Source organism: Larimichthys crocea, chromosome XVII (genome assembly GCF_000972845.2).
Source record: "Larimichthys crocea isolate SSNF chromosome XVII, L_crocea_2.0, whole genome shotgun sequence".
Classification (NCBI taxonomy): domain Eukaryota; kingdom Metazoa; phylum Chordata; class Actinopteri; family Sciaenidae; genus Larimichthys; species Larimichthys crocea.
This window is the reverse complement of record NC_040027.1, coordinates 15,803,410-15,830,595: the sequence shown is the minus strand read 5'-3', so window position 1 is coordinate 15,830,595 and position 27,186 is coordinate 15,803,410. Positions and strand designations below refer to the sequence as shown.

Here is a 27,186-nt window from a genome sequence, read left to right as displayed (position 1 = left end):
TGTGTGTGTGTGTGTGTGTGTGTGTGTGTGTGTGTGTGTGTGTGCGTGCACATGAGCGCTGCATGCACTATCTCTTTGGTATAAACACACCTGCAGATTAATGAGCTGCTGGCCAAGTTGCCAGGATTCACCTCTCTCTCTTTATCTCTGTTTCACTCTCTCTCTCTCTCACCAACACACACACACACATATACACACACACATTTCCATTCTCCCATACACACACACACATCGACACACTTGCCGGCTCGAGGTGCGTCATCTTTACTGCTTTTCTTTGTAATTTACTCGTCAGCTGAAGTGTCGGGTACAGTGAATGAATATGCATGCGTATGCCTGGTATATATTTGCTTGAGCTTATCGTGTGTGCGTGTGTGTGTGTGTGTGTTGTGCTGGATGGATGGAGGCAATGACTCTGTATACACTGGGTGACAGCTGTAGGAGGAACCGAAGCGTATAAAGGCTGGCCACGTAGAAAGCGGGACAAATTGATTTCCCATGAAGACAGAGAAGTGGGTTTTTTTACATGGGTCGAGGGGAGTGGGGGGGCTTATCAGCGCTTCAGGAGGACACACACAGCAACACACATATAGACACGCAAACATCTGCACACTGGGACACAAACATATTACCAAGTAAGTATGCTTCACATTATGCTAAATTCATACAGGAGTGCACACAAACATGAGCACATGCGGCAAAATGCATACATTCTGGCTCAAATGGTCCTTCACACTCATTTATGCACAGCTTCTGTCCACTAGTACAACATGAGTGGGTCTGTTTTGTTTTGTTTTTTGTTTCGTGCACATGATACAACACAGTTCACGTCCTGTTGCTATTTCACCGATCAGCAGTTGCGGCAAAGGAGAAGACTGCTCGCTTGCAAATATGAATGAATGCACTCACTTTGTTTGTTAAACCTCGAGGAACACTAAGTGTAAACATAATCTTTTTTTGTTCACAAGAAAATTCCACGGGGCACCGTTAAATGATTGATTGTTTTATATCAAAATAGATTTGAATTAACGGCGCCTCCAAATAACAAGAGCTGCATTTTAGGTTAAATCTTTATATCTGTGATAGCATTAAACACCCTGAGACAAGTTGATTTCACTGGCTTTAAAAATCTTGTGACAGTTTGAGTGTTATATCAGGAAAAGCTGAGGTGAGACTAATTTTTATTTATTATTTAATTTGTCCCAGTAAGCCATGACATTGAGTCAGTATGCTCTGAAACTTTCCTTCCTAAATGGCATGCAGTCATTTTTAATCGTATCAGTTACACCTGTTATGACATGAGAAAATATCTGTTATGAAAAAAGGTCTTTCACGTCTGTCACCAGCAAATTCACTCAGATGTAGTCACCTTAGTAGGGCGGCTGTGGTTTAGGAGGTTCTCTAATCAGGTGATTGGCGGTTCGATCCCTGGCTCCTCCAGTCTGCATGTTGAAGTGTTCTTGGGCAAGATACCAAACCCCAAATTGCTCCCGAAGGCTGCACCATCAGTGTATGACTGTGTATGAATGGGTGAATGAGATGTGTAGTGTAAAAGCGCTTTGAGTGGTCAGACGACTAGAAAGGCGCTATATAAGTATGATTAATTGGTACGACTAAACTAATATCTTAATAAATGCAAGCTTAGTTGTTGTTGTTTTTTTGTTGTTTTTTGATAAAGCAATCCTAAGCCTGAAACATCGTCTTCAAAAACAGGGTTTGTTGGACATTCTTCATCGTACGTACATACACATACTGTACACACTGTGTTGACCAGGCAGTACAAAGCATTTTTCTTTTCCTACCTTATCTCCATGGCAGCAGGCCAGATTCAGAAAAAAAAAAAATAGCAGGAGACAAGAATGAGACAGAGAGAGGTGGAGCAAGAAAGCATGAACGAAAAGAAACAAAGAAAAGATGATTGAGAGGATAAAGTCCAAGACCAGATCTGAGTATACGTATCTGACTTACATACAAAAACTTGCTGGAAAATAGTAAATAATTCTTTAAGATTTTTCAGAGGCCGTTTGTGTGGTCCATGAGCCGTTTTCTATCAGATATAGATTTAAAGATTCAACGTCAGAGCTCCCACCACTTAGAAACACATCCTTGTGCAATATCACTGTCAGTGATTAATTGATTCTGACAGCACTAAGGAAAAAATAGATAATTTCATTCTACTATTTCCTCTTTAAGTATGTCAGAAATAGCGACAGGAGGAAGAGAATAGCCTGTCATTCACCCCTCTGGGGAACTGCTCTACTTTAAGAGTAGAGTTATGGTATTTTTTAAGTGTGTACACTCACTAGTAAGGACCAAGAGAGAAGGAAGCAAGGAAGGTAGGAGCGAAGGAAATGGACCAGAGAGGATGGAAAGATGTGCAGTAAAACAGGAGGAAATAAGCAATGACGTCTCAGAAAAGGAAGGAAGAAAGGATTCAAAGATGGAAACCAAGTGATGAAAAATGGAATAAAGGGAGGAAGGTATGTGGAAAATAGCATAGTCACATGAGCAATCCATTTTAAGACACACCTTGGGTGTCTTGGGCAGATAAAGTTGTCAGGGAACAGGCCAAACCCCACACGGCCCAGAGGGACTCTGCCTCTGCTAACACCAGGAGCCCTAAAGGGACACCTGTAAACCCTCCTGACTCAAAGGAAATTAGCCTGGTAAGACCCACGGGGCAAAGGAGAATAAACTTGCCATTTAGAGATCTCCAGAGGGAGGGAGAAAATAGAAGGTGCAGAGACTCGGAAGTGACTAATGAAAAAGACGTATGGGAGGCAGTGAAGGAAGGAAATGACTGCGGAGGAAGAGAAATGAGAAGGAAAGGGAGGGAAAAGGAAAAAAGGGCACTTCTACAACTGCTGATGATCCTCCTCTCTCTCCGCTTTCCTTCCCTCCGTGTCTGTGAGGAGGCCAGAAATAGAGACTGAGGCTATATGACACTGGTGGCACTTGCTTTTGGCTTCTCCTGTCCCTGGCTTCTTTTTCTTGGCCAATGGCCTCCTCCTACACAAAATATAAACAGACACTCAAGATGGATCCAGTGAACACACACACACACACACACACACACACAGCATCGGTGAGCAGCGTCAGGCTGTCAGAACTGAAGGCTAGCAGAGCGATGTGAGATGTTGTGACACTTTACCTCATTACATTTTCTCAGGCTGTTATGAATGTTGCAGCAGCGCTGTCAACCAAAGCGAAGACCTGTCTGAAACATACTGTGGGCACACGCATCCACACTCCACACTGACGCATTCGCACATCCGCGCGGCAACACACAAATTAAGATGAATCTTTTTCCTGTTTTCATATTTCATGTTGCGATGTGATTTTTTTGGAAATGTCTACAAGGCAGGTTTTAGGCTCACTTTGCTTGCTTCCCCTCGACGCACAAGAAAGTCTGGTAAACCCAGACGATTTGGATCATCGCCTGCGTGCGGCTCCCAGTATATCGCAGGGCCTCCAAGATGTAATTGCATCTGGGGCTAGTGGTGAGCTAACATATCCCTGTTCATCCTCACATCTTAGCCAAGTAAAAGGGATGAAGCATTTTTCTGTATTTTCACCAGAAACCCCAGGATGAAGGACTTTTCTCCAGACGCTGGATCCTCTGATAGGTTGATCAGCATTGCACTGAGCTCTCTGGAGAGCAGCACAGAGCCTTGGGCTGTACCAGAGCTGCTGTGTAGTCTGTCTGTTTCCTCTTCTCTCTGCTGATCCTGATCCCTTTGTAATCCACCCACACCCAAACACAGCTCAAGGCCTGGGACTCTATGGTATACTGCTGGCACAGACATACAGATGCACATAGAGACACACACAACTCACGTTCTCTGTTCAGACAAGCAGATACACAGGTACACACGCAGATATGTGCGACGTGTGTTGCGTTTTAGATTAAACAAACTCTGAAACACTGTTATTGTTGAGCATTAATGTTCATTCGTAACCTTGAACACAGTAGCTGAAAGAAAAGAAACATATTTCCTCTATTTAGTAGCTGTTGTCGAGTTTTCAGTCATATCACATAATCTTCACCAGACTTTTTCCAACAAAATGGAAACATAAAACAAGATAGAAGTTTTATATTTCCATTTTTTTCTATTTCTCATCTTCAAAAGTGGAGACTGAAAGTTACTTCTTGATGTTGGAAACAGCAGTTGGCAAAATAATATCGCCAGAAAGTGCATCTTGAGGTGAGGTGTCTTTACCAGCTTATCATATTCTACTGCAGTTTTCTCTGCAAGTATTGTGTAAAAAAACATATCTTATATACGCTTCTTTAAGTTTAACATACTTCACTCCTTTTTCAGCAATACTTTCATATATTTGAAGTCAATCATTTTGTTTCTTAAGCCTATGTGTTGCAGCCAAAGAATTTTAAGTGCACAATATATTGAAGAAATTCCAGGTCAAAAGCTTAAAATGAACACCCGTTAAATGTTACCTGTCAAATCTGCTCTGCTGGGCTCCTCCGACATTTTTTCCCCCCCCTGAAATAAAAAGAAGAAAAGCAATCATGGGACAAGGCGGGAATTCATTTTTACACACAGAGAAAGAATGTCATATGGTACAATTCGATGGTGCTGACATCTGGACCTGTCGTAAGAGTGGTGAGACTGAACCCAATAATAAAGTAGGCAGACTGGGAAACCAAAACAAGGAGCTGAAAGACGCTAAAACGCTTTGTAGAGCTCAGAGTAACTGCAGAGTCAGGTAATATTTCTGTATGGGGCTGTCAGTACAAGTGACTCCTTTCATGTAACACACATACATTTCATTCATCGGTAGCTTTAAATTATCGTTGCCAACAGTGATCAACGTGTGGAGGCCCTAAAGAGATAGGAGTGGGAGGTGAGAGCACCACTTCTCCATAAGCAATCGACTGGGTGTTCACATACATCAGGTTTATGCTTGCAGCTGTGGATACCCAATCTGCAAATACACACACAAGAATACAATAATCCGATGAGTGTTCTTCTTTCCTGCAGTCTTCACACACACAATCTTTACCCAAACATACATCCACATAAACACATGAAAAAAAAAATGTTATGCTCATACTCATTAGTGTCACTGTACACACAAAAGCACACAGCAGCATTATAGTTACTGACACAACACAACACGGTCCATTGAGTGGGCATGCTGTTTGGACGAGCGGCGGTTCAATAGAAAGGTATCCATCTTTGTAGAAGGGCATGGAAATGTCAATGCCCCTCAGCTAGCTAAAGGAAGTCAATCATCCAGGGTGTCGCACAATGAAAGATGACAAACACAAAGAGCCTTTCAGCGGAAAAAAAAAAAAAAAAGCTTTGTGTGACAAACATTTCCATTTCAAAGGCTTCATTTTATAGGATGTCATGTCAATTTATTTTTACATAATGTCGGCTGTGATTCGGAGGCAATTAGGAGAATGTAAAAAAAAAGAGTGACCAGATCTGTCACTGCTGTAGGTTGATAAGGGGGCAGACTTGGCACCCTGTGTGTTTGTTAGAGTGAGTTAGAGTGCGTGTCTGTATGGGTGTGTGTCAAAGATAGAGTGATTGGTGAGTACGGTTGACTGAATGTGCGTAGCTGACAAAAAAAAAAAAGTCTTCCTCTGTCGCATTAATACTGTCCCTTCATGCCCTCCATACAACCCTGTCAGATGTGAAGTCTCTTGGTGGCATTTACTGGTTCAAAGGTTCTCTGTGTAATTGATCAGACCGCTGTTTGATCTGTACGGCTGGCATTTAGTCTACATAGAAAAATGTGCTTTTCCAGCACTGTTAGGACAAACTGGCTGGCTTTCAAATTCCTGTGCCTGCCACCAATAGGATGGATTATATACAACGTGTAATGAGATTTGCTTTGCTCACGTGTACTTGCATAGTGAACTAACACAACTGTGACGTATTTACAAAAACACAGCCGCACTGTAAATGTGTGCACAATGAGGTTTCTTGCCACCAATGGATTTTTGTCTCACTGTTCGATTTCACTTTCTTTCCGTCTCGAACACTTATTTTGCCTCTTTTAAACTATTTTCTCTGTCGCCGTCCCTTCTTTTCACTTAATGAAGCACTTTTTGTCCGAGTTTTTTCACAATTTGCTGAAGCAATTACGCCAGAGACGTTTTGCAGAAACAGGGCTCTCACTCCTTTAGAAGTTTTCCTCTAAATGTTAAATAGCTCTAAAATAAAAAAACAGTCAGATGTATTACTGAATTTCACTGCTTCAAGCACTCTTTTAGTCATTCGGCTGACAGGCAAATGGCTGCAATCTTTGACCCTCTCAATAGATGTTTGTAGTAGTTTTGGAATTTAAAATGGGTAGCTGGCATCTTAACTCCCTCTCCACTGCACTCCAGCTACATCACAAACACATAAACAGAGGAACACCAATCACTTCCAATCACATTCAGAATGAACCTCTCGCAGAAGAGATTGAAGTTATTTTTGTGTCAAAGCCAACAAATGCTGAAAGTAAAAAATATCTCAAATGGGTCTCACTTTGACATTTTCTTTTATTTGATGTTGTGGGTGAATATTTATGAATGTTTGGAGTGAAGAATAGGACATTTCACAAAACAACTCACTGGTACAAAACCGAAAATATGAAAAGAAGGCAGGCAGTGTTCTGTTCATTTCAATTTGATAGCAGACATTTCAGACTGTGGCTTTCTGCCTGTAACTAAATACCTATATAGGTGACATCATATTCCTGGTATTCATATTTTAACCTCTGGCCTGATTTCAGGGACTCAGTATCCCTATATAAAATAGTCCAAATCTGTACTGACAATGATATTCCTTTAAATGTTACAATAAATACAAAGTTTCCTTTCATCTTGATAAATATAAAAAAATATATATAGATATAGTTGGCAATGACAGCTCTGGGCCAGTTTTTGCTTTCTAAAAGGTTTTGGATTGGTTTGAAACGGTGTCTTCAAACACTGTAAAACATGGGGAGTTGTTCAGCTGAAAAGTCTCTGCCTTTTTTGGATTACACAGGAAAATAATCAGTCAGTAAAGTGTCATGCTGGAACTTTATTTTAAACCTAAAAAACAGAAAGATCACCAACAAGCAAAGTAACACAAAACGGCACATTCACCCTTGCACATGTTGTTCTTCTTCCTCTTTAAGAAGCTCCACTGTAAGAAAGACCGCTACAGGAGGTCATTCCTACCGAACTGCCATAACTCTGTATAATGACTCCCTCTGTGCAGAGAGAGGAGACTCATTCTGTTGAGATGATGGACATATTTTATATTTTATAATGCTGCTGCAACGAAAGAATTTCCCTTTGGGGATAAATAAAGTACTCTATCTATCTATATCTATCTATTTACATCATTGGGATAAGTGTGGTTGGGTTTGGTCAGAGGTGTGCCCCTTTAACAGTGATGTCACAGTGTACTGATACATCATCGCTGCAGCCAAATGAGATGTTAAACCACTGGAGGTCAACAGAAAACATATATGGTGTTATAGCTGCTGTAAACTCGGCGTTAAATCTTTCTGTTTAACATTAAATATCTGAAAGAGCTGCAATCAAAAACTCTGTAACTCTGTTTGACTGGAAAGTGTTTGTTCATGCAGGACTCGAACACTCATAGTAAGAAGCTGAACTTGTTAGCAGGGCTTGTTGTTTGCCCGCTTGACCGCTCAACTGCAAGAATAATTACTCTTTAAACTGTCAAATTGTAACTTACAAGCAAAACTTTTTTGATTTAATCACTTTCAGGTTCAGACGAAAATCTCTTCTCGCCTCATGCTACTCAATTAACGACTTAATGAGAGGAAGACGGTGGTGTTAGAAATTACCGACAGCCTCAAATCCGTTGAGTGCTGCTTTTATATTGTCATTTGTTTCTAATGTGGGCTTTTAATTAATCCATAGACCTCTCAGGATTCTCTAATACTCACTTAGAGTCCTGATTTGTTATTTAAAGTGAATATATTTTATCTGGAGATTTAAAAAAAAGCCTCTTAAATCTTTTAGAAAAATCAGTCACTATTAGTACAGATCCTGCGTCATTATTTGAGCAGAGGATGTTCTTCACGTCCTCATTATTAAAAGAAAATAGACTCTATATACAGTAATGTGTAATTCAGAATTTTGTTATCTTGTAGCACTGATAGAGTTTGTTCTTTTTAAAAATCAGTTCCTTTGAACATTATAGGATGGCAGCAGAAAAGTTGGTCTCTTGTAACCATGCCATACTTTTTATGGTAGAGTTACTGGGCCACTAAAAGAATATACCATGTTTTAATGCAATCCAGTCCTTGGCTGAAATATCGATTCTTTTCTCCAAGCCTTTATTACCCTCTGAGTGGACCCTCTCTCTCTCTCTCTCTCTCTCTCTGCTTGACTCTTCCTGGCTAAACCTACAAAGATTCATAGCCATGAAATTGCTGATTCCAGTTGAGGTCTCATTTATAAAATGGAGAAAGAGCTGTTTACTTTTTATGTGGTCTGAGCATTCAACAGATGCTCTGGCTGGTCGTGAGAATTGAAATCATAAATCTCTCTGTTCTAAAGCTGGAAAAGACCCTCCTTGAGGTGGCAAAGTCATAGAGATGACGGAGGGACGAAGGTTTTTTTGTGGGAGGGCAGGCCGGTGATGTAGTTGATCCTAGACTGGACGTAGCTGTGGTCGAGTACGCAGGTAATAGGAATTTAATCTGATCTATTGAACTGACAAATAATCCAAACTGACCCAGGGCCTTCTGCCATCCAATGTCTGTTTGCTCTCTGTCTCATTTTCTCTTTCTCCGTCCCTTTTCAATTATTCATACCCTGGTTTCGACACATGCCTGCAGTAAGCCTCCAGATATTCTGTCAACCGACACCACCCCCGGTTTGTCTGGCTGTTCTCTCACTATCCTCCCCCATGTTCCTATGTCTCTATTTCCCTGTCCTGTGTCCTCAGATTTACCAGCTATCCTCAGATACACGCAGAGAGGCGGAGGATAAACAACAGGGTTACATATTTATCCTGCAATCAAACATACCCATCAAAACTATGTGTTTTTCAATCAGCGTTGAACTGAGAATTAAACCACTTTTAAACCTTAATTTGATATCCATATCTCCTCTACCATGTTGTTAACCACATCAACATTCAGTGCCTCTCCTGACAGATTGAAATGAATAATGTTGGCCTAAAGAAAAGCCGGTGACGTCGCTAGTGTGTTAGTGGCATCCAGCAATTACCACAGTGGCTGGCACCTGTTTATCCCTCCATCCATTTTTCTGCCAGCAGATAAGTGGAGCACTGCTCTCCTTGACTCCCTGGAGACCATACTAGTGCCCGGGCCTGATTTTGTTGTACTGGGGAGTGAGCCAGAAAGTGGCGGACACACATATACAGTCATGCATAGACACACACTGCCACCTGCTTAAGTTGGCAGTTGTGTCATTAAGCCAGTTGGGCAGAGTGGACATTGAGTGGACTTTGGGTGGACAGGCCTGCTTCATTTGAGGGGGAGGTGAGGAAGGTGTCACCTCGACACAACGTGTTGTCATGGCCATATGGTACACCATCATAATAATACCATTTTATGTTTGGTTTTTTGCTGCTTCACTTGGATGACAAATGTATCTGCCGAAGTCCTTTGCTTAGGTTAAATTTGAGTTTGAGATATGAGCATGATTTTGTGATATCATGCTTTTTAAGCCTTTTAAGCCAGTGTGAAGCCTGCAGTGCACATAGAGTGATAAGTATGAGACATGTTGTGTTTAATAGTTACTCAGATGAGCAGTTTTTGTATATTTAGATGCTGAATCTCTCAAAAAAGGGAAGAATTTGTAGATTTTAATAAGGTAAATCCATTTTTTTTGCCTAAAAACCTTGAACCATAATTATTTTTCTGACCAGAGTAATTTCATATTAAAACATGTCTGGAGGACATCTTTAATTCTTGACCATGGAAATAAAAGTTTGACAAAAAAAGAAAAAAAAAAAAAGCTTTTCACAGAGCTTTCAATAGCAGCTCCGGATTTGGAAGGCCAATATTCGAACATTAAATAAATCAGACCAATGATAACATACTGATCATTTTGACCCTTCAATACAGTTAAACTGTGGCCAAGATTTGTACAGAGTGGGATATTTTATCAACAGTGCTCTCTGGTGGATAGCCAGATGGATGGCCAGCCATTTGGTTGGTTGCAGGTATCCATGACACCACCCATAGTTTTCTGAAGCTGTTGTGAGGTGAAGCTCAGCGTGTGGTGGCTCCGTCCACCAACATTTTGGAAGTTCTGCCTCTGGAAATCTGAAAATGGGCAACAATGTGGATCATTAGTGGACCTGTGGCGGGATGAATGATGCCTAGGTGTTCAAAAAAGCCACCTGAAAGTGAAGCAACACTGTTAATTATGCATAACTTTAAGCCTTAATATAATTTGAACAGGGGATTTATATCAGAAATCAGACAGTTGTCGTGATTGGGGAAATTAGCTATAGAGGCCAAAACCATTTTTTGTACCAGGCTGTAAACATGTTTATTTCTGCTGTGAAGTTGGGCATTTTAACATAGAGGCTAATAGAGATCAACTCGTTCTGCAGCCAGCCTCAAGTGGCCGTTCAAGGAACTGCAGTTTATAGCACTTCAACACTGGCTTTACTGTATAGCCATGGTGGTTGCTTCTTTGTTGCAATGCACATCTGATACAATCAAGTTACCTGCAGTGCTGTCTGTTTTTCTATTGAACACCTTTGTGCTTTAAATTCTTTAAACATCTGTAAACTTGACAAGATGAAGGTCGGCCTACACCAGCTGCCAATGTCTGGAGTATCACTATCATAATGTTTACCCACTAATAGCTGATGTTCAGAGCTGTGCTTTATTGACCCCAGTGCGCCTTAAAATTCCTTGACTCCTTACCTCAGTGCTGCAGTGCTTAATGAGGCCAGATGCTGGCTTTTTTTCTGAACAGCTGTACTGACTGCTCATCTGTTGGTTGACAGCGTAGAGGGAAGGATATTTTCAGTGTCTATCATTCATCATGCATCATATTTCAATTATATGGAGCTCCTCCGAGGTTTATCGAGGGATCTGTGTTCATGTAGTCATAAATCATATTGATCTTTTCGGGTCATATTATTCTGTTTTATGTACCTGTACTTCAAGTGAATTCATGTTGTTTCAAATATTTGGTGTAGCTTTTCTGTAAAAGAACATTTTAATTACAAAATACTTATTTCAACTATGTTCTCAACCAAAAGCTGCTTAATTTAGACTAGAAGTTTCTATACTGCTAAAGTATGCCCTCTCTTCACTGCAAACGTTGTTTGTTTTTTCACTTTTATTGGAGCAATATTCTATTTTTCAAGAACTGGCCACATTTACTCAGTGACACGTTTCACACCTTGAAGCTATCCAACCGCAACCACAGTTTGATCTGCTGAGCAGCTCCAGTTGGAGTTAAGCACTGCTTTTCACTCTCAAGGTTTTTATTGAGGTTAATTGACAATGACAATATAACAACTGACCAATAATCCTGCAGAGTAATGTGTTCAACTCCGTGGTGATTTGTCTCAATGAAACTTAATGATAATGATAACGTTATGTTTAGCTGTATTGAAGGCTCATGACTTACTTAGCTTGCATGGCTGGCAAAGGACACCACGTACAGTTCATTTTTAATCAGCACTTCATTTTCAGTCAGTGGCTTGCTGCAGTCTGTCAACATACCTTTTACTTTGTGAATGAGGGTACTGATGTCAATCCAAAGTCTCCTAACTATAGGAGCCTTAGACCTCTTGTCACGCAAACAACAAGATTACAGAGGTCGTCCAGGATTTTCCAGAATTGCACTTCTTTAAAGTTTGGAGACTCACAGGGGACTGATTTTAAAAAAGAGCGGTGGGAACTGAAGCAGATAGTCTAACTTTTGTTTTTCAGTATTGTTGTAGAGAAGTCAGTTCAATCAGTGAAGAAAAGGTGCACAGGAGTCCAAGATGTTTCATGCTGAAAGGTTTATTGAAGCTTGGCCAAGGAGAATGGAGGATGTGTGAATGCACTTGTCATGGCGTGATGCTGCCTCAGCTCTGAAGAGTCTGTCCTCTCTGGCTCGTCTATGTCTTCACAATAGTGACACAACTACTCTATGTCCCTAAGAAGTCCTACTAAATGCATTTATAGTGTTTACCAATAGGTAATTGTACTCATCAACTAGAAAATTTCTAAAGAAATTTTGAGTGTGCCTGACTCTGGCCCCGTCGCCCCCATACATTAGTACTGACACTGCTCAGTAAATTCTTTTCCTTCCTTTCGTTGTTTTTTCCTTCCTTCCTTCCTTTCATCCTTTTTTCCTTTCTTCCTTCCTTCCTTCCTGTCGTCGTTTTTTTCTTCCTTCCTTCCTTCCTTCTGTCGTTTTTTTCCCTTCCTTCCTTCCTTTCTTTCGTCGTTCCTTCCTTCCTTCCTTCCTTTCATCTTTTTTTTTCTTCCTTCCTTCCTTCCGTCGTTTTTTTCCTTCCTTCCTTCCTTTCTTTCGTCGTTCCTTCTTTCCTTCCTTCCTTTCGTCGTTTTTTTCCTTCCTTACTTACTTCTATCCCTCCTTCCTTCCTTCCTTCGTCGTTTTTTTTCCTTCCTTCTGTCGTTTCCTTCCTTCCTTCCTTCCTTCCGTTGTTTTTTCCTTCCTTCCTTTTATAGCTCCTTCCTTCCTTCCGTTGTTTTTTTTCCTTCCTTTCTTTCTTCCCTTGTTTTTAAATTACTGTCATTATCTCTACATTCAGTTCAATAAGGCATTTCAATAAAATGGCAAAAAAAGGATGTAGGCATCAGTCACCTTCCATTTTGGTTAAAGCAGGCATTTATTGAAGTCTGTTAAAGTATCTGTTGAAGTGAGTGAGACGACACATTTTCCAACGTTTCTAGCTATAAATGATTTCTGTAGCTTGACATTTGCGGCCACAATCGCAGTTTACAAATGTATTTTTAGACAAATTTTCCTCTCCCTCTCCACTCTGGTGATGACATCACTCACTCTAGCTCTCGAAAATTCTCGCAATACACCCCCATTCATGGTTTTTGGCGATTTTTGGCAAAACCGTTTGCCGAAACTCACCGAAACTCATTCCACACCAATCCCAGCCGAGCCGCACGTTTTGATACCTGTTTTGTGTGTGTGCGACAAAAACTCGGCGTAAGAATAATACGCGGAAGAAGCGCGGTGGATAACATATAGGGTGCACTTTCAGGCACGCTCAATGATTAGTTCAGTCAGTGAAGAAAAAGTTCAAAGGGTCCAAGATGTCTTGTGCTGAAAGTTTTATTGAAGCTCGGTCAGAGGGAATGGAAGATTTATCATTACACTGGTCATGACATGATGCTGCCTCCATTCTGAAGAAGCTGTCCTCTCTGACTTGTCTATATAACCTCAGGATAGAGACACAACTACTCTATCTACTCAAACCACCCTGAGTTGTCCGACATTCTGACTCTGCAGAGGCTTCGATGTTATTTACCTTTATCCGTTATGTCTAAGGATAAGAGAGGAAGTCAGTGTCCCCGTCACAACCTGAGATTTAACACAACAAAAACTTAATCTTCTTCTTGAAAACCTTGAAAACATAAATGAGATTTCTTTATCCAATTTTGTTTTGTTCATTTTGTTAAACTTACACTTTTTTTAACTGCAAAACTTTCTTCATGTTCTATTTCGGCTGACTTTGGTTGACCTACAGTGACCTCACGACCCCGTGTAACCTCCATATGTAGCTTCCTAGAATAGAAACTTTCTCTCACCAGTATGAGTCAAGTTCTGAACAAGACTAATCCTAGAGTTCCCATAATTTAACCCAACAGCATCTCTAGGCTGAGATAACCCTAATTACGTCACTTTGACATTATTTAAACTTAGAGCCGCTGAAGTCATGCAACTGTTTCCACAGAGTGTGAAATCAGTGAAGCGCCCTTTAAGTTTAAAAAAAGGGACCAAGCTTTTGTTACTGCTGCCCCCTAAAAATATAGATGGAACCAGAACCAATTGTCTTTTTCTGTGCCGTGGGATGTGCGATGTGTTTTGTTGTCTTTTTATATTCTATATTTCCACCCCATCATGACTGAGGCAGACTCCTACACGATGCACTAAACCAACACAAATGCCATCTCATTCCAACTCCTCTGGCTGGGTCTCTACCTCCTGCATCTAATTCAGCCTTTAATATCAGCCAGCCCAAAGCGGGACACCAGCAATGAAGCTGTCACGCTGTTTTATCCGAACAGACTCTTCCGCCCCAAACGCTGTCTGCCTGCAAAGCCGCTGTAATCCAACCCTGAAACTTGCCAACTTCCCAGACTCGCAGCATCATATCACCTCTGTCTTTCTCTCCCCCCTCCTCTGCACCCTTGTTTTCATTACCTCTCCGTCACACCGCTATTCTCTGTGTTTTGGAGCATCTCTATATCGCCACATCTTTCTTTAGTCTTTCTCCTGCCTCCCCCATCTCTATTCACTTCCCCCTCCCCTCCAGTGACCTCTTGCCAAGGCCCCGGGGACTCACTCAGTTGTGGGATACCAGCTGCAGTTTTAATGATTTTGCCCCCAGGCCCAGATCAGCCAGAGAAATACAGTTACCGTTTTTCGACCGAATGAGAACTCTCACCCCTGCAACGCCTCTGCAAAATATGTGTGTATGAATTTGCATGTGAGTTCGTATGATGTGCACAAACATTTAAACTTGATTTTGATGTTACATCTAAGAGATGCCGCCTGACATGGTTGCATCGTTTTGGTCACATTTGCACACATTAAAATCGATTTGCGTGCAAATTTTTGCAGCCACTGGCAAGACGGCTGGTGCATGAGTGTGGGCAGTAGTGTTGTTGTTGAAGATGGAGGCTCATCCAACTGAATTACTCGATCTAATCTCCATCTCTCTCTCTCTCTCTCTCTCCCTCTCTCTCTCTCTGTCTTTCTACCTTCCACCTGAATTCATACTCTCCCTTGCTCTTGTGGCTCAGGTTTGACAGCAGAACTGTGGCACGTCCTGCAAACACATTGCAATTAGCATCATGCGCTTCAGTGCATCCCAAACCGCTCACTGATGAAGTTCAATCAATTCACTTTAATTATAACTTTCTCAGAAACACCTCTAATCTCTCCAAAAGTTTTGATCTCCCGGGGGTTTGTTCAGTAACAAGCTGTGGCAGGTAGTTTAAAAAGTAGCCATTCGGAAAGTGTGTCTAAATGTGTGAATGTGCGTTTGTATCTAATCTGACTCACCCACCCTTCCCCAACTTTCTCTCTCTCCAGACATTGACGACTGCCAGTCTAATCCATGCCAGAACGGAGGAACCTGCATCGATGAGATCAATTCTTTTGTGTGTCTTTGTCTGCCCAGCTACGGAGGAGCTACATGTGAGAAAGGTAACAACGTGGAAAACTCTACTTCTCCTTACTCATTGACTCAGTCCACAAAAGTGTGTTTGTGCATGTTGTTGTAAAAGTGGAGAGGTGAAAGAAGAGGAAGGGGAGAAGTAGAAGTGATGAATGATAGTGGAACTTATTGAGATTGCTATGAGAAGATGGCACAAAGGGAAACAAGGCAGTGAGGGAGGAGAAGGATGAGACAAAGGAGGTTGCGCAAGCGAGGTGATGTGACAGTGGAGGTAGGAGGATGAAGATAAAGAGAGGGGGAGGGAAGGTAAAGGGTTATGAGGAGGTGGCAATAGAAGAATGAGATGATGCCAGAAGTGCAGCATGTGTAGACAGTGGTGGACAGAAAACAGCGAGGTTGAGGAAGATGGAGTTAATGAGGACATAGAAATGGAGACGGTGGAATAGGAGGGATGAGAATGTGGATGTAGACAAAGAGGTGGAGGAGGAGAAGGAGCAGAAGGAGGAGGGCGAGGGAAGCCCTTTGGAATAATGTATTACTTACCCAAAACACCTGCGTCCAGCTGGTTTCGTCTCTCATTATGGGGAAATTCCCCTGTGTGAAGCTGGCCGCGAAGGAGGCTGTTCACAAAATGCATGTTACATGAAAACATGGCCGACATGTCAGAGGGAGAAAAAAAACAGCAGCTGTTGTGTACATTACAGTTCATCATTTGGGTTTTAATTATTTTAATAGAAAAATGATCCGATTTTTTAAAAACAGTTTTTCACGCAGCCAAAATATATTGTTGAGAAAATATTCTAGTAATAGACATTAAACCAACAAGGGTTCTACAAACAAGAAATTTGTCTTTGTCTATTGGTGCATAAAAAACATGAAGTGAAAATAAAAAGGGATGACAAAAATAGAAGATATAAACTATAAAATGAAGAGAGCTGTACAGTTTTGTGCTGGAATATACAAGTATTCACTGGATAGTGTGCAAAAGTTCACAGTATGCAGAATATTTAAACGGGCAAGATATGTTTTAAGACATAGTTATCCAAAAGATGTTAATTAAATTAAGGTATAAACGCACAAACTGCCTTTTGGGGCCAGATTACCTGGTTAAACAGTTAATGTACAAACTATTTGTGCTGCAAAACATTTAAAATCCAGTTCTCACCTAAATATATCTGGCCTGGGAGAGGGATCCACTTCTCTGTGGGTGTCAAAAGGTTTACCCAGATTGAGGGTATTTTAGCTTTTTTAGGTTTTGATATGAAAAATAAACACTGATAAATTCCTAGAAATGCTTTCTTTACATAAACAACTAAACAAAAAAGGTACAAGGGGAATGGAATAAATGTAGGTGTGTGCATTTGGAGTTTCCTTTCGTATTTACTGAATTATGCAAACTCTACATCTCTTAAAATATTTAAAATAGCACAATTAAAAATTAAAAAATGAAAACAAAGTTTAGGAATCTGAACTGTTGTGAATTTTGCAAAACCAGGTCATATTCCATGGACCTAGTGTGACCTTTGACCTCAGAGTTGTGACTTTGAATATCTGTCTTTTTTTCTCTCTGTGCGTCTGGCTTCCAGTGTCTCGCTCTGATTTTTACTGCTCCGATCTGGGACTCTGAGGACAGAGCAATCAATAAAGAGAGGAGGGAGTGAAGAGTGCGAAGCCACAGACTAAAGCAGGACATTTTAAATGCTGTAGAAACTGCAGTAGTTTTGGCAGCTCCAAATAGAGAAAATGACACATTCACAGCACAAAAAAACAGGCTCCAAATTATTTTTTTCCCCCTCGCTTTGTGTGCACTGGCTTGTGACTGAACTACAGAAGTTCGGTACACCAGCACAACTGCCACTGTCTTTGATTGAAATGAGACGTGAAAAAGCTTGTTCCTTTGTCATCCGGTTCATCGTCTTTGTTTAGATCTCTGCGCTAACATCTGTTGCTTAACTCTCTAACCGAGCCCTGACTTCACCAAAGGTTGGTAGAGAAATATGAGGAGTCACAAGAGGATTAACTGGGTAGGAGGGGAGGGAAAAACGTGTTTCTGGGACATGGAGAGATCTTCATTTTTTCAGACTTTTCTTTTATGTTTGCTCTGTTTATGTGAAATACTGAATCGTTCACTTTAGGCCAACAAAAATCTTTGAATCTTTGAAGTACTCACAGCTCATAGATGATCATCTTCACTGCTTTAACCTGTCTCTAATTTTGATTTTGTGAACGTAACGTGGTGGTTTTCTTTCTGTCTGTCACAGTTAAAGGGGCACTTCGCTCATTTTTCATGTCTAGTTCAGTTGATTTGTCATAAGGAGAACTTCTCAGTCTTAGAAAGCCACGATGATGTCACAGTGAGGTGATCAGGGTTATTTCAACTAGGCAGGGAGGGTGTAACAAAAGATGTTATTGCGTTGCATTATGGGAAATGTAGGATCCAGTGATTTTGCCGCCGGACCCAATTTAGCTGACTAATAATCTGGATAGTTCTGCCTGCACTGCCTCACTTTGAACATTAATTTCAAAAATCTGCTTCTTGAAAGTCGACCAACTTTACTGAAGTGCTCGAGTGCCTCTTTAATCTCAGCTGCTCTTTTTGATCTTTCACCACAGCAGAAGTAACTTCGGTAGCTGCTTTTTGTAATTTCCCCGTGGTCATGGTTGCCTCTTTAATATTCATGCCCCTCCTGTGGTGCAGATCATACATAAACAAACATACGAAAGCCACAGAGACGATACAGCGTATGAAATTTGTATTTGGTGATCAATTTCAGGGACTTTAAACCTCCCATTAAATTGTACAGCTTGTTTAAATTGACGCAGGTAATTAAAGGGTGAGGAGTAGAAACACTTGATCGATCCAGTCTCATCGGTTCTGATTTGAACAACTTTCTGTATTGCAATTCTTACCTCCTTCCCAAACACACATGCACACACACACACACACACACACACACACACACATCCCCAGAGTACGCCCCTCATTTGACATGCACTGGAGCTGTGCGTACGTTTCCTCTCCTGCTGCGTTGCTCCCTGAATGGCTGATTGGGAGCAGCAGGTCTAATTGTGTAAATCTGAACTCTCTGTTTTCCTGTCTCGCTTTTATCTGTCGCTGTTGTGTTCTCGCAGAAATATAGGATTCAGCTGTGAAAAGTACAATTCGCAACAGGCATCGCTCTGCCATTTCAGCGTAATCTCAGTTTGATATCCAGAGGGGTGCGAGGGGGGGGAGGGCGGTCTGAACTGCGACATGAACGGTGGAAATGAACTCTTCCGTTCCGCTGAGGCTTCCATCCATTTAAATGTCATCCCATTGGTCTCTAAAGTGGTCCAGTCATCTCTGTCTCATTTGTTGGGTGTTCTTGAGTGTGTGTGTGTGTGTGTGTGTGTGTGAGATGACCAGGTGTATGTGTTGTGAGCTAACAGCCATGGATGCTGGGTACATCCGGTCGGCTGCTGGCTCCCTCTGGTCTGTTACCATGGTGATCCCATCTGAGAGTCAATAATAGGAAGTTGACAGGGCTGAAGGTCCTCCAGTGAATGTACTGAGAGACTGGAGGAAATTGCTCGTTATTTTTGCATTTTTTTTTCACAACTGTATTGAAAATTTTCACAAATTTCTTGTTGTTGACTTATAGTTTTTTTTTCTGTCACACACTTTGATACTCACGCTTTAAGAAACTGATGATATTCTTGTGTTAATAAAGTTTTCAGCAGTATTCACATCATTTTAATAATCGCCTCTGTAGTTGTAGCTGTGGGGAAACAACTGAATGCATCCTCTCGCAGTTATTTTTTCAACAGTTCTGTATCAGTAATGATTTGTTTGGATATCTGTTGAAAGGAAAAGGCAATTGTGATTAGAGTAACAGAGACATCCATCACTCCCCTCACATCCCAGCACTGTGACTGACTGTTGAGCCCATCCTGCTGTTTTTTTGGCTCGCTGCCTAATCAGTGAAGGCAGGAACCAAATCTCTCCCTCTGCCTGACTGAAGTGAAAAGTGACAGAGAAAGCATTAGCTGGTTCCTTCTCATCAGCTTCTGTCCTCCACTTTTCATGAGGTCTTTTCATGCATCGTGTACTCTTTCTAGGAAGAAAAGCAGCATTATGTGCAAGCGTGGATTTGTTACTTCGCTATTCCACGACTGTAGACGCCTCTGTTTCATGTTGCCTTCCCTTTTTTCCTTTTCTCTCTCCGCCTTTCTGCTGTCACTCCCTGCACTTCTTGCATTTTTGTTGTGCCTCTCATCTTGTGATGTTGTACTGCAGGAGGTTTTGTCACACTCTGTCAGTGTGTTTGTGTGTGTGTGTATCTCTGTGTGTCGCTGTGGGAGTATACGGGCTGCATCTGCTGTTATGCAGTAACTCTGGGTTTGTGTGGATGACTGTGTGGATGTTTGTGTGCTGCTGTGAAGTTGGAGATCTTTCAACTAACACAGCAACAGATATCCATATGTTCCTACTTGTAGGGACTCCCCTAGACATCAATGACATTGACATTGTGACATTGACAGTGTGCAACACTAACTTTAAAGTAATATTGTGTAACTTTTCCACCATAAAAACAGATTTAAAACAATTTTGATGCTACACTGACTTGTAATCAGGTGAATGGTGTGAAACTGGTTTTCCCTCTGATGTCCTCCAGCTACTCAACTCTCAGTTATTGAGTTTCCCGATGGACATTAAACTGCTGTGAACTTTAGCTGCTGTTAGCCAATGCAAGCTCGCTTTATTACCTGGGCTGCCCCAACTGAGCTCAGAGCTCTGGGAAGCATTTTGGACCACTGTGAAGAGGAGGTTTTCAGATTTCCAGGTAAATGCTGGTGTCATGCCAGAACCTGAGCTGAAGAAGCAGGCATTGTAACTGGGCTCAACAGCAGCCTATACAGACTGTCAGCAGCTGAGTTGCATTGTGGGTAATGTAGGCGCTAGGTTTTGGCAAGAGGAAAACACTGATAGTTTGGAAAAATTTGGAGCAATAGCTTTGTTTTTTCTTCTTCCGTTGACATCCTTGTCTAATGACAGAGCTGAGTTTGAAGTCAATGGGTTTGCACCAATACTGGGTCAAATAGGGACAAAATTTAAAGAGGTCAGTGTTTTATTTTGAATAATAAATGTAACTGTACATTTTTTAACAGATATTACTGTAGTAGTAAGAATCTTACCATATTTATGCCTCTGTCCTTTTTTTCTTCAGCTTCATGCTTCACTTACTCTTGTTAAACCACAGTACACCGAGCACTTTGTCTGAACCTGTGATCTACAAGCTGCAGTTTGCTGTTTAATATTAGGCTCTCGTTCTCTGTTTGTTTCTTATTTTCTTTTATATACTTTTGCTGCAGGAGTGGGTGGTTTTTTGACTCAACGTCAGCTTTCAGAGTTACACAGACATGCAAGAAGTAAATAGTGTCATGCCAGAACCTGAGCTGGAGAAGCGGGAATTGCCTATACAGACATAACAGCCTCTATAGACACAAAGTCAGAGGTGAAAAAACAGAAGGGGACATCGACAGAAGAAAAAAGTAAAGTAGTTAATCCTCAAACAGCCCTTTAAAAACTTGAGGACCTCACTGTTAATGATTTCACTTTTTCTTCTTTGTTGCCACATTGACACATTATTTGCCACACAAACAAACTGTAATGTAGTTACACTCTGTTTGTCTTAATTGGTTCTATGTCTCATTACTAATTCTCCTGTCATTTTAGATCCCACCTTTTTCCCATGTAATCAGCTCATTTCCCTCACCTGGTTTTCCTCACCTGCAGTCAATTTGCTCATTAGCCCCTCAGTGTATATATACTAGTCCATTTCCACTTGATCTCTGCCAGATTGTTTTGTGTAGTTTTTGCCAAGCTCTCCAGTAATTCCAGTTTTTGACTTCTTGTTCTGACCGTGTTTTGCCTGTCTTGGACTTCAGATACCTGCCTGCCCCTTGTTGGATTTGTTTGCCAGTGTGATCTCCTGGTTTTGACCCTGCCTGTTCCTTGGACTGAGTAAATTGATCTTCCCTTAAACTTGTCTGCCTCAGAGTTGTGCTTTTGGGTTCTCCTTGCCAGTACCAGCAAATGTGACGCAAACAAAAGTCTAGCCACCCTTGTACCCTTCAAAATAGTGAAATTCCAGTCGGATGCATTTACCCGTTACAATAACCGGCTTAAGAAAACAGTAATCTAACCCACAGGCAATTTTCTCTCCCTGTTTCCTAACAAATAATCTACACACTGGATACAAAAGCCTTGTATTAAAAGGATTGTATAGCTAATTAATCCCAAGGCACCTGGTTGTTGCTTGGTTATCCATGAGGAACGCGTTTTCCTTCACAGACAAGACAAGCATTTCACCCATCATCTTCTCCTCCACCTCTTTTCTCTCTTGCTCCTGCTTCCATATGTCAAGAATCGTTAATATTTACTCATTTTCATTTGACTTTTGGTTCTCGCAGAAAGGTGCTACTTCCTGAAGTAGGCCGGCAACTACTGGTTGAGCAGCCCACAGCGGCTAACACGCAGGAGAGCATGTTAATGAGTTTAGCCTGGAAGTGTTTTGGTGGGGTTTGCAGCGTTAAGAATGAGCAGCGAGACCATTATACAGCACAACTATCCACGGAAACCAATGTAAATGCAGTATAAGTCAAAGTGTTCCAGGCAGGATGGCTCACCCGTTCTCCCAGCATTCTGCTGAAATACACATTTTCAAACACACACTCAATACACATGCACGCCGCAGTAAGTAGCATTTGACAGGAAAACAAAAACTAGACAGCGTTACCGGGAACCTAAAGCAAAGTAGAGCACAACTTCCCCCCTTAAAGAGGACGGTGGGTGAATCTGGGGCAGACAGATATGAAGAGTACATTGACGCCAACAGCAACACCAGTGCTGCAGATTGGAAGCAGGCAGCAGACGATGTAGTGTAGCTCACACAGTGAGACTAATGAGGAGGAGAGCAGACTGAGCTGACTAACGGGTGGGAAGTGCTTCAGAAAGCACCAGATGCAGTCCTTCTGTCACTCCATCACTGTACACTCCTTATCACTATCTTACTCAAACTCATCCCATCTCATATTCTGCCTTTTCGTTCACGCGTGCATCTTCTCAGGCTTACAGCGAAGGTGATTTCCATGTGGTTTAAAGTCATGCAGGGTAAATAAATTAATGATTGGACGATTAGAGAACATGCACATTACATAAATTGTGACAATACTGAGTACACTATGGTTTTTAATAGTGTATCCCTACAAAACTCCTTCCAGAAATAAGTAGTGTCAATGTTCAGTTTGTATGCATCTTTACAGACCTGCAGTCAGTTTTGTTTTAGTTGCCTGGGAAAATCTGGTGGTTTTGTAGCCGTCAAGTCACCTCACAGCAAGAAGGTTCCTGGTTCGAACCTCAGCTGGGGTGGAGTTTGCATGTTCTCCCACGTGTCTGCGTGGGTTCTCACCGGTTACTCTGGCTTTCTCCCACAGTCCAAAGACATGCACTTAACGAGTTAATTAATTACAGTTGATGGATGGATCGCAATACACACCTATCAGAACTGTCAGCAGCTGAGTTGCATTGTGGGTAATGTAGGCGCTAGGTTTTGACAAGAGGAAAACACTGATAGTCTGGGAAAATCCTTTGTCTAATGACAGAGCTGAGTCAATGGGTTTGCACCAATACTGGGTCAAATAGGGACAAAATTTAAAGAGGCTACGATGTCAATGTTTGATTTTTGAATTTTTTGAATAATAAATGTAATTGTACATTTTTTGACAGATATTACTGTAGTAGTAAGAATCTTACCATATTTATGCCTCTGTCCGTTTTTTCTTCAGCTTCATGCTTCACTTACTCTTGTTAAACCACAGTACACCGAGCACTTTGTCTGAACCCGTGATCTACAAGCTGCAGTTTGCTGTTTAATATTAGGCTCTCGTTCTCTGTTTGTTTCTTATTTTCTTTTATACACTTTTGCTGCAGGAGTGGGTGTTTTTTTTTGACTCAGTGTCAGCTTTCAGAGTTACAAGGAGGCTGAGAAAGAAGTCGTCCGAGTTCATCCACTTTGCGTTGATGCTTCTCTGCTCAGCTGCCGCTGTCCAAACTGACGACTCAGCAGAAATCTCGGCTCAAAATTAATTTTTGTGCATCCTGCGGGTCTTTAGAGGCTATTAATGCTAATGAAGATTTATGCATTCTAATAACATGTCGAGAGGGACACGTGCAAGACTGAAAAGAGAGGAACCTGAAGCTTTTTTGATTACCTTGTCCACGGTGGTCTCTTGAAGAGAGAGACTCAGGTGCACAAGCACACTCAAAAGCAGATACGCACATAAAATATCCCTGAAGTTTTGCCTAAGCCTGGCAGAGGCTATTCAAATGGAATACCAGCAAGGCATCGCTCTCGCTCCATATGCTATTGTGTTCAACACTTGCCAATTCTCTGTCTTAACAGGAAAGCTGGGGAGATGGGGGGAGTAATTTATTCTCATCCAGGGTGCTTAATTAGACAGTTCCTGAAGCAACTGTCATTCTCTTCTCCTGAGCAAAGGGGGTTCGGGCAGGAAAAAGAAAAGAAATGGTGAATTAAAGAGAAAGAAAGGAAGCATCAGAGCAGGTGTTAGATAGATGAAAAGAGAGGAAGAGGTGGAGAAGAGAGTCTGCATACCTCTGCTGTGCATTAATGAACAGTTCTGATGGAGTTGTGTACAACAGTACGGTTTAGCATGCTTCTGTACTTCCCCTTTCTGGTATTTCCAGGAAAATTGCTATGAAATCAGTCTTGGAGTATTCTTTTGTCTTTCACATACCGTCACCCTACGGTTATTTCCACCACGAGAAGTTTTCCAGCAACCCCTTTTTAGGAGCTCTGGATCTTAAAGCTGCATTTCAACCACATGAGCTTTGTTCCAGTTTTTGGTTCCTCAGCATTCAGTCAGACTTGCAAACAAACAAACTTGCTGCATTTCGTGAGTATCAATAGGATTTTTAAAAAAGTGCTGCAACTGACTTCCCAGTTAGTTTAGAAATGAGCAGAGATAAAGTTGGAAAAATTGTTTGCTATTTGCCAGCAGAAAAATGAACCAAAGACCAGTCTTTCTGGCCTTTCAGTCTCACTATGCCTCTGTATGAGTGTCTGTATTGTCATCTCATAGTCCTTAATTGGTCTAACTTTTTCACTGTTTTTCACCACACAGATAACTACTAATTTAGTTCAAGAGTTTAAATTATTTGCTGTGTGTGTGTGTGTACATGAGTCCAAGATATCTCATGCTGAAAGGTCTATTGAGGATTTATCATGCATCATGAAGAAGCTGTCCCCTCTGGACTCTTCATCTATATATATCCCAGAATACTGACACAACTATACAAACAAGAAATTATGTTTGTATGACATTATTATCTGACTCTAGAGGCTTCACTGTTATTTACCCATCTGTTCTGTCAATGGAGTGACACAGTCTTATCCTCTGACCTTGGTTACCATAGTAATGGTCAGAATAAAAAAAACATCCAGCTGCTCTGTATCTCAAAGAGGTCAGTGTCCCCGTAACAATTTAAGATTTAACACTGTCCCTACAGTGACCTCAGGACATATGCTTGACCCTGTGTAACCCCCATATGTGACATGGTAGAATAGAAGATTCTTTTATAATACGGTCCTGGGCAAGTGAGCTGAAAAATATAGTCAATTATTCATTAGATATCACTATGAATTCAGTTATTATAATAAAGTCATTCCTTTATTTAACCTCTTAAGCCCGAACCTCTTTTTTAGGTCTCTGCTTGAAAATGACGTACTCAAAATGAATAGAGTGTATCTCTGCAACTACAAGGTCTATTTGAGTAATGTTGGTGTTATAACAAAGGGATCAGATGTGTAAGTATCAGTAGGTATGTCAATGGCTCAGAGTAAATCAGGATGGCACACGGCATAAATGAAAGATTTAATTAATTTGAAAAGAGTATCTCTTTGAAATGATGTAGTTGCAGCTCTGTTTCTGTGACCCCAGGGTCAGCCAAGTTAACAGAAAAAGCCATTATCTCACACCTATTTACTTTGTTGCTCCATGGCCTTCACACCCACATGTTAGAACATTGTTTTATTTAAAACATGTAGAAATACAGAAAGACACATAACGGTTTAACAGCCAGTCTGGGTGCTGGTATTTACTGACTATAAACAGTAGTTTATGTTATAAAGAAATAGGATTATACTGGGGTGACAAGCTAAGGGACTATCTTTTGGATATGAAACATAATGCTCATTACCAACCAAAAAAAGGAATGTTTGACATTTTATATTTTTTATCTATATATATATATATATTTATATCTATATATATATATATAATATTATATATCTATATATATATATTATATATATATAAATATATAAGAAACCAAGTGTTAGAGACTCCTTAAGGAGCCTTTTCTCGTACCCCTCTTGTATGTTGCACCTGTTAAACGCTCCTTCTTGTACAAGAATATACATTAACTTAAACTTTGATACTTTGAATCCAGTCTTCCTTATTCAAGGGTTTTTCTTTCAAAAATTCCCATAAACAGTTTAGCCTCTGTAAGTGCACACATACATATACACAGTATATAACACAACCTCTGAGTTATTGATTGTTCCTCTCATGGTAGAGGCAACAGCCTCCTAACATCCCGCATATGTGCCAGACTACACGCATCTGGGCAGCAGTTTGTCTTCTGAAAGCCCTGAGGACAAACTGATAGTCACTACTGTGGGTGTGTGTGTGTGTGGGTTGTGTGTGTGTGTGTGTGTGTGTGTGTGTGTGGTTGTGTGTGGTGGTGTGTGTGTGTGTGTGTGTGTGTGTGTGTGTTGCTTTACATTAGCTGCACACTGACAGACCATTACCTGCCCACTCTTTCTGAATAATCACTGCCATAATGCAGGCTATGGATATAACCAAATGTACTGTGTGTGCTGTTCTCACCTTACAGTAATTGCACACGTGTACATTTAAATATACTGGACTCTGTGCACTCACATTACCTCCTCCAGCAGCATCAATCTGCAAAGACACACCAACTATGGGCTATGCAGAGGGAGGCTTCGGTTCATTCATGTGGTTCTCTGTTGATTCACACTATTAGCTATGCGAGAATAATCAATACTGCACCTTGCATAATAACCGTTATTAATTAAACAGGCCCTCTCACAGTATCTTCACATTCTCACCTTTTTTGGCCTCTCTCTCTTCACCTCTCTCTTCTCTAGCTCTGTTGTCATTTGCCTCTTGATTAATGGCACACTGAGCTGTCAGCCTTCAAAGAGTCAGGCAAAATAGCAGCACACACACTGCAAACACACACACACCATTTCATCATTCAAGGGGGACAAAAAAAAAAAAAAAGCTGAGCTCTAGAAATATCACTTGGTGATGTGGATAAACGACCCAATCAGTCAGCTGGAAGTGTATGGCCTTTTATTTCCTAACTGCCGCTCACTAAAGTCTGTGGAATATTAATCGCTGAAACATACCCCCCCCCCGCTCCCTCTCCCGGCCTGAACAGAGGGGAAAACGAGAAAAGAAGACGACTTGAATAATGTCTAAATATTGAAGAGGTTGATGTGTGACGTCCGGGCTTTGAGACTCGCTGTCAGCGCGGGGAGAAAAAAAAAATCAGCAGAGACTAGGTTGAAGATCTGAGGGGGAGAAAACATGGCTGTTTTTTTTTTATCTCTGCTTTTCTCTCTCTCTGTTTCAACGACTGTTTCCTCGCTCTGTCGCTTTCTCTTTCCTGCCTCCCACTCTGTAGCTTACTGGGTTTTGCACTGCCTTGTTCTGTCTCGCTTCCTTGGATCTAGAGCTTGTC

The 27,186-nt window shown here is 41.2% G+C and overlaps 1 protein-coding gene across 1 annotated transcript in view; it reads left to right on the top strand.

The window, feature by feature from the left end:
- Positions 1–27,186, top strand: part of ncanb (neurocan b) — a 137,488-nt gene that overhangs the window by 88,662 nt on the left and 21,640 nt on the right. The window contains exon 11 of the mRNA XM_027290477.1: positions 15,266–15,379. Coding sequence (XP_027146278.1) covers positions 15,266–15,379 — 114 coding nt within the window. The remainder of the gene's footprint in view (positions 1–15,265; positions 15,380–27,186) is intronic.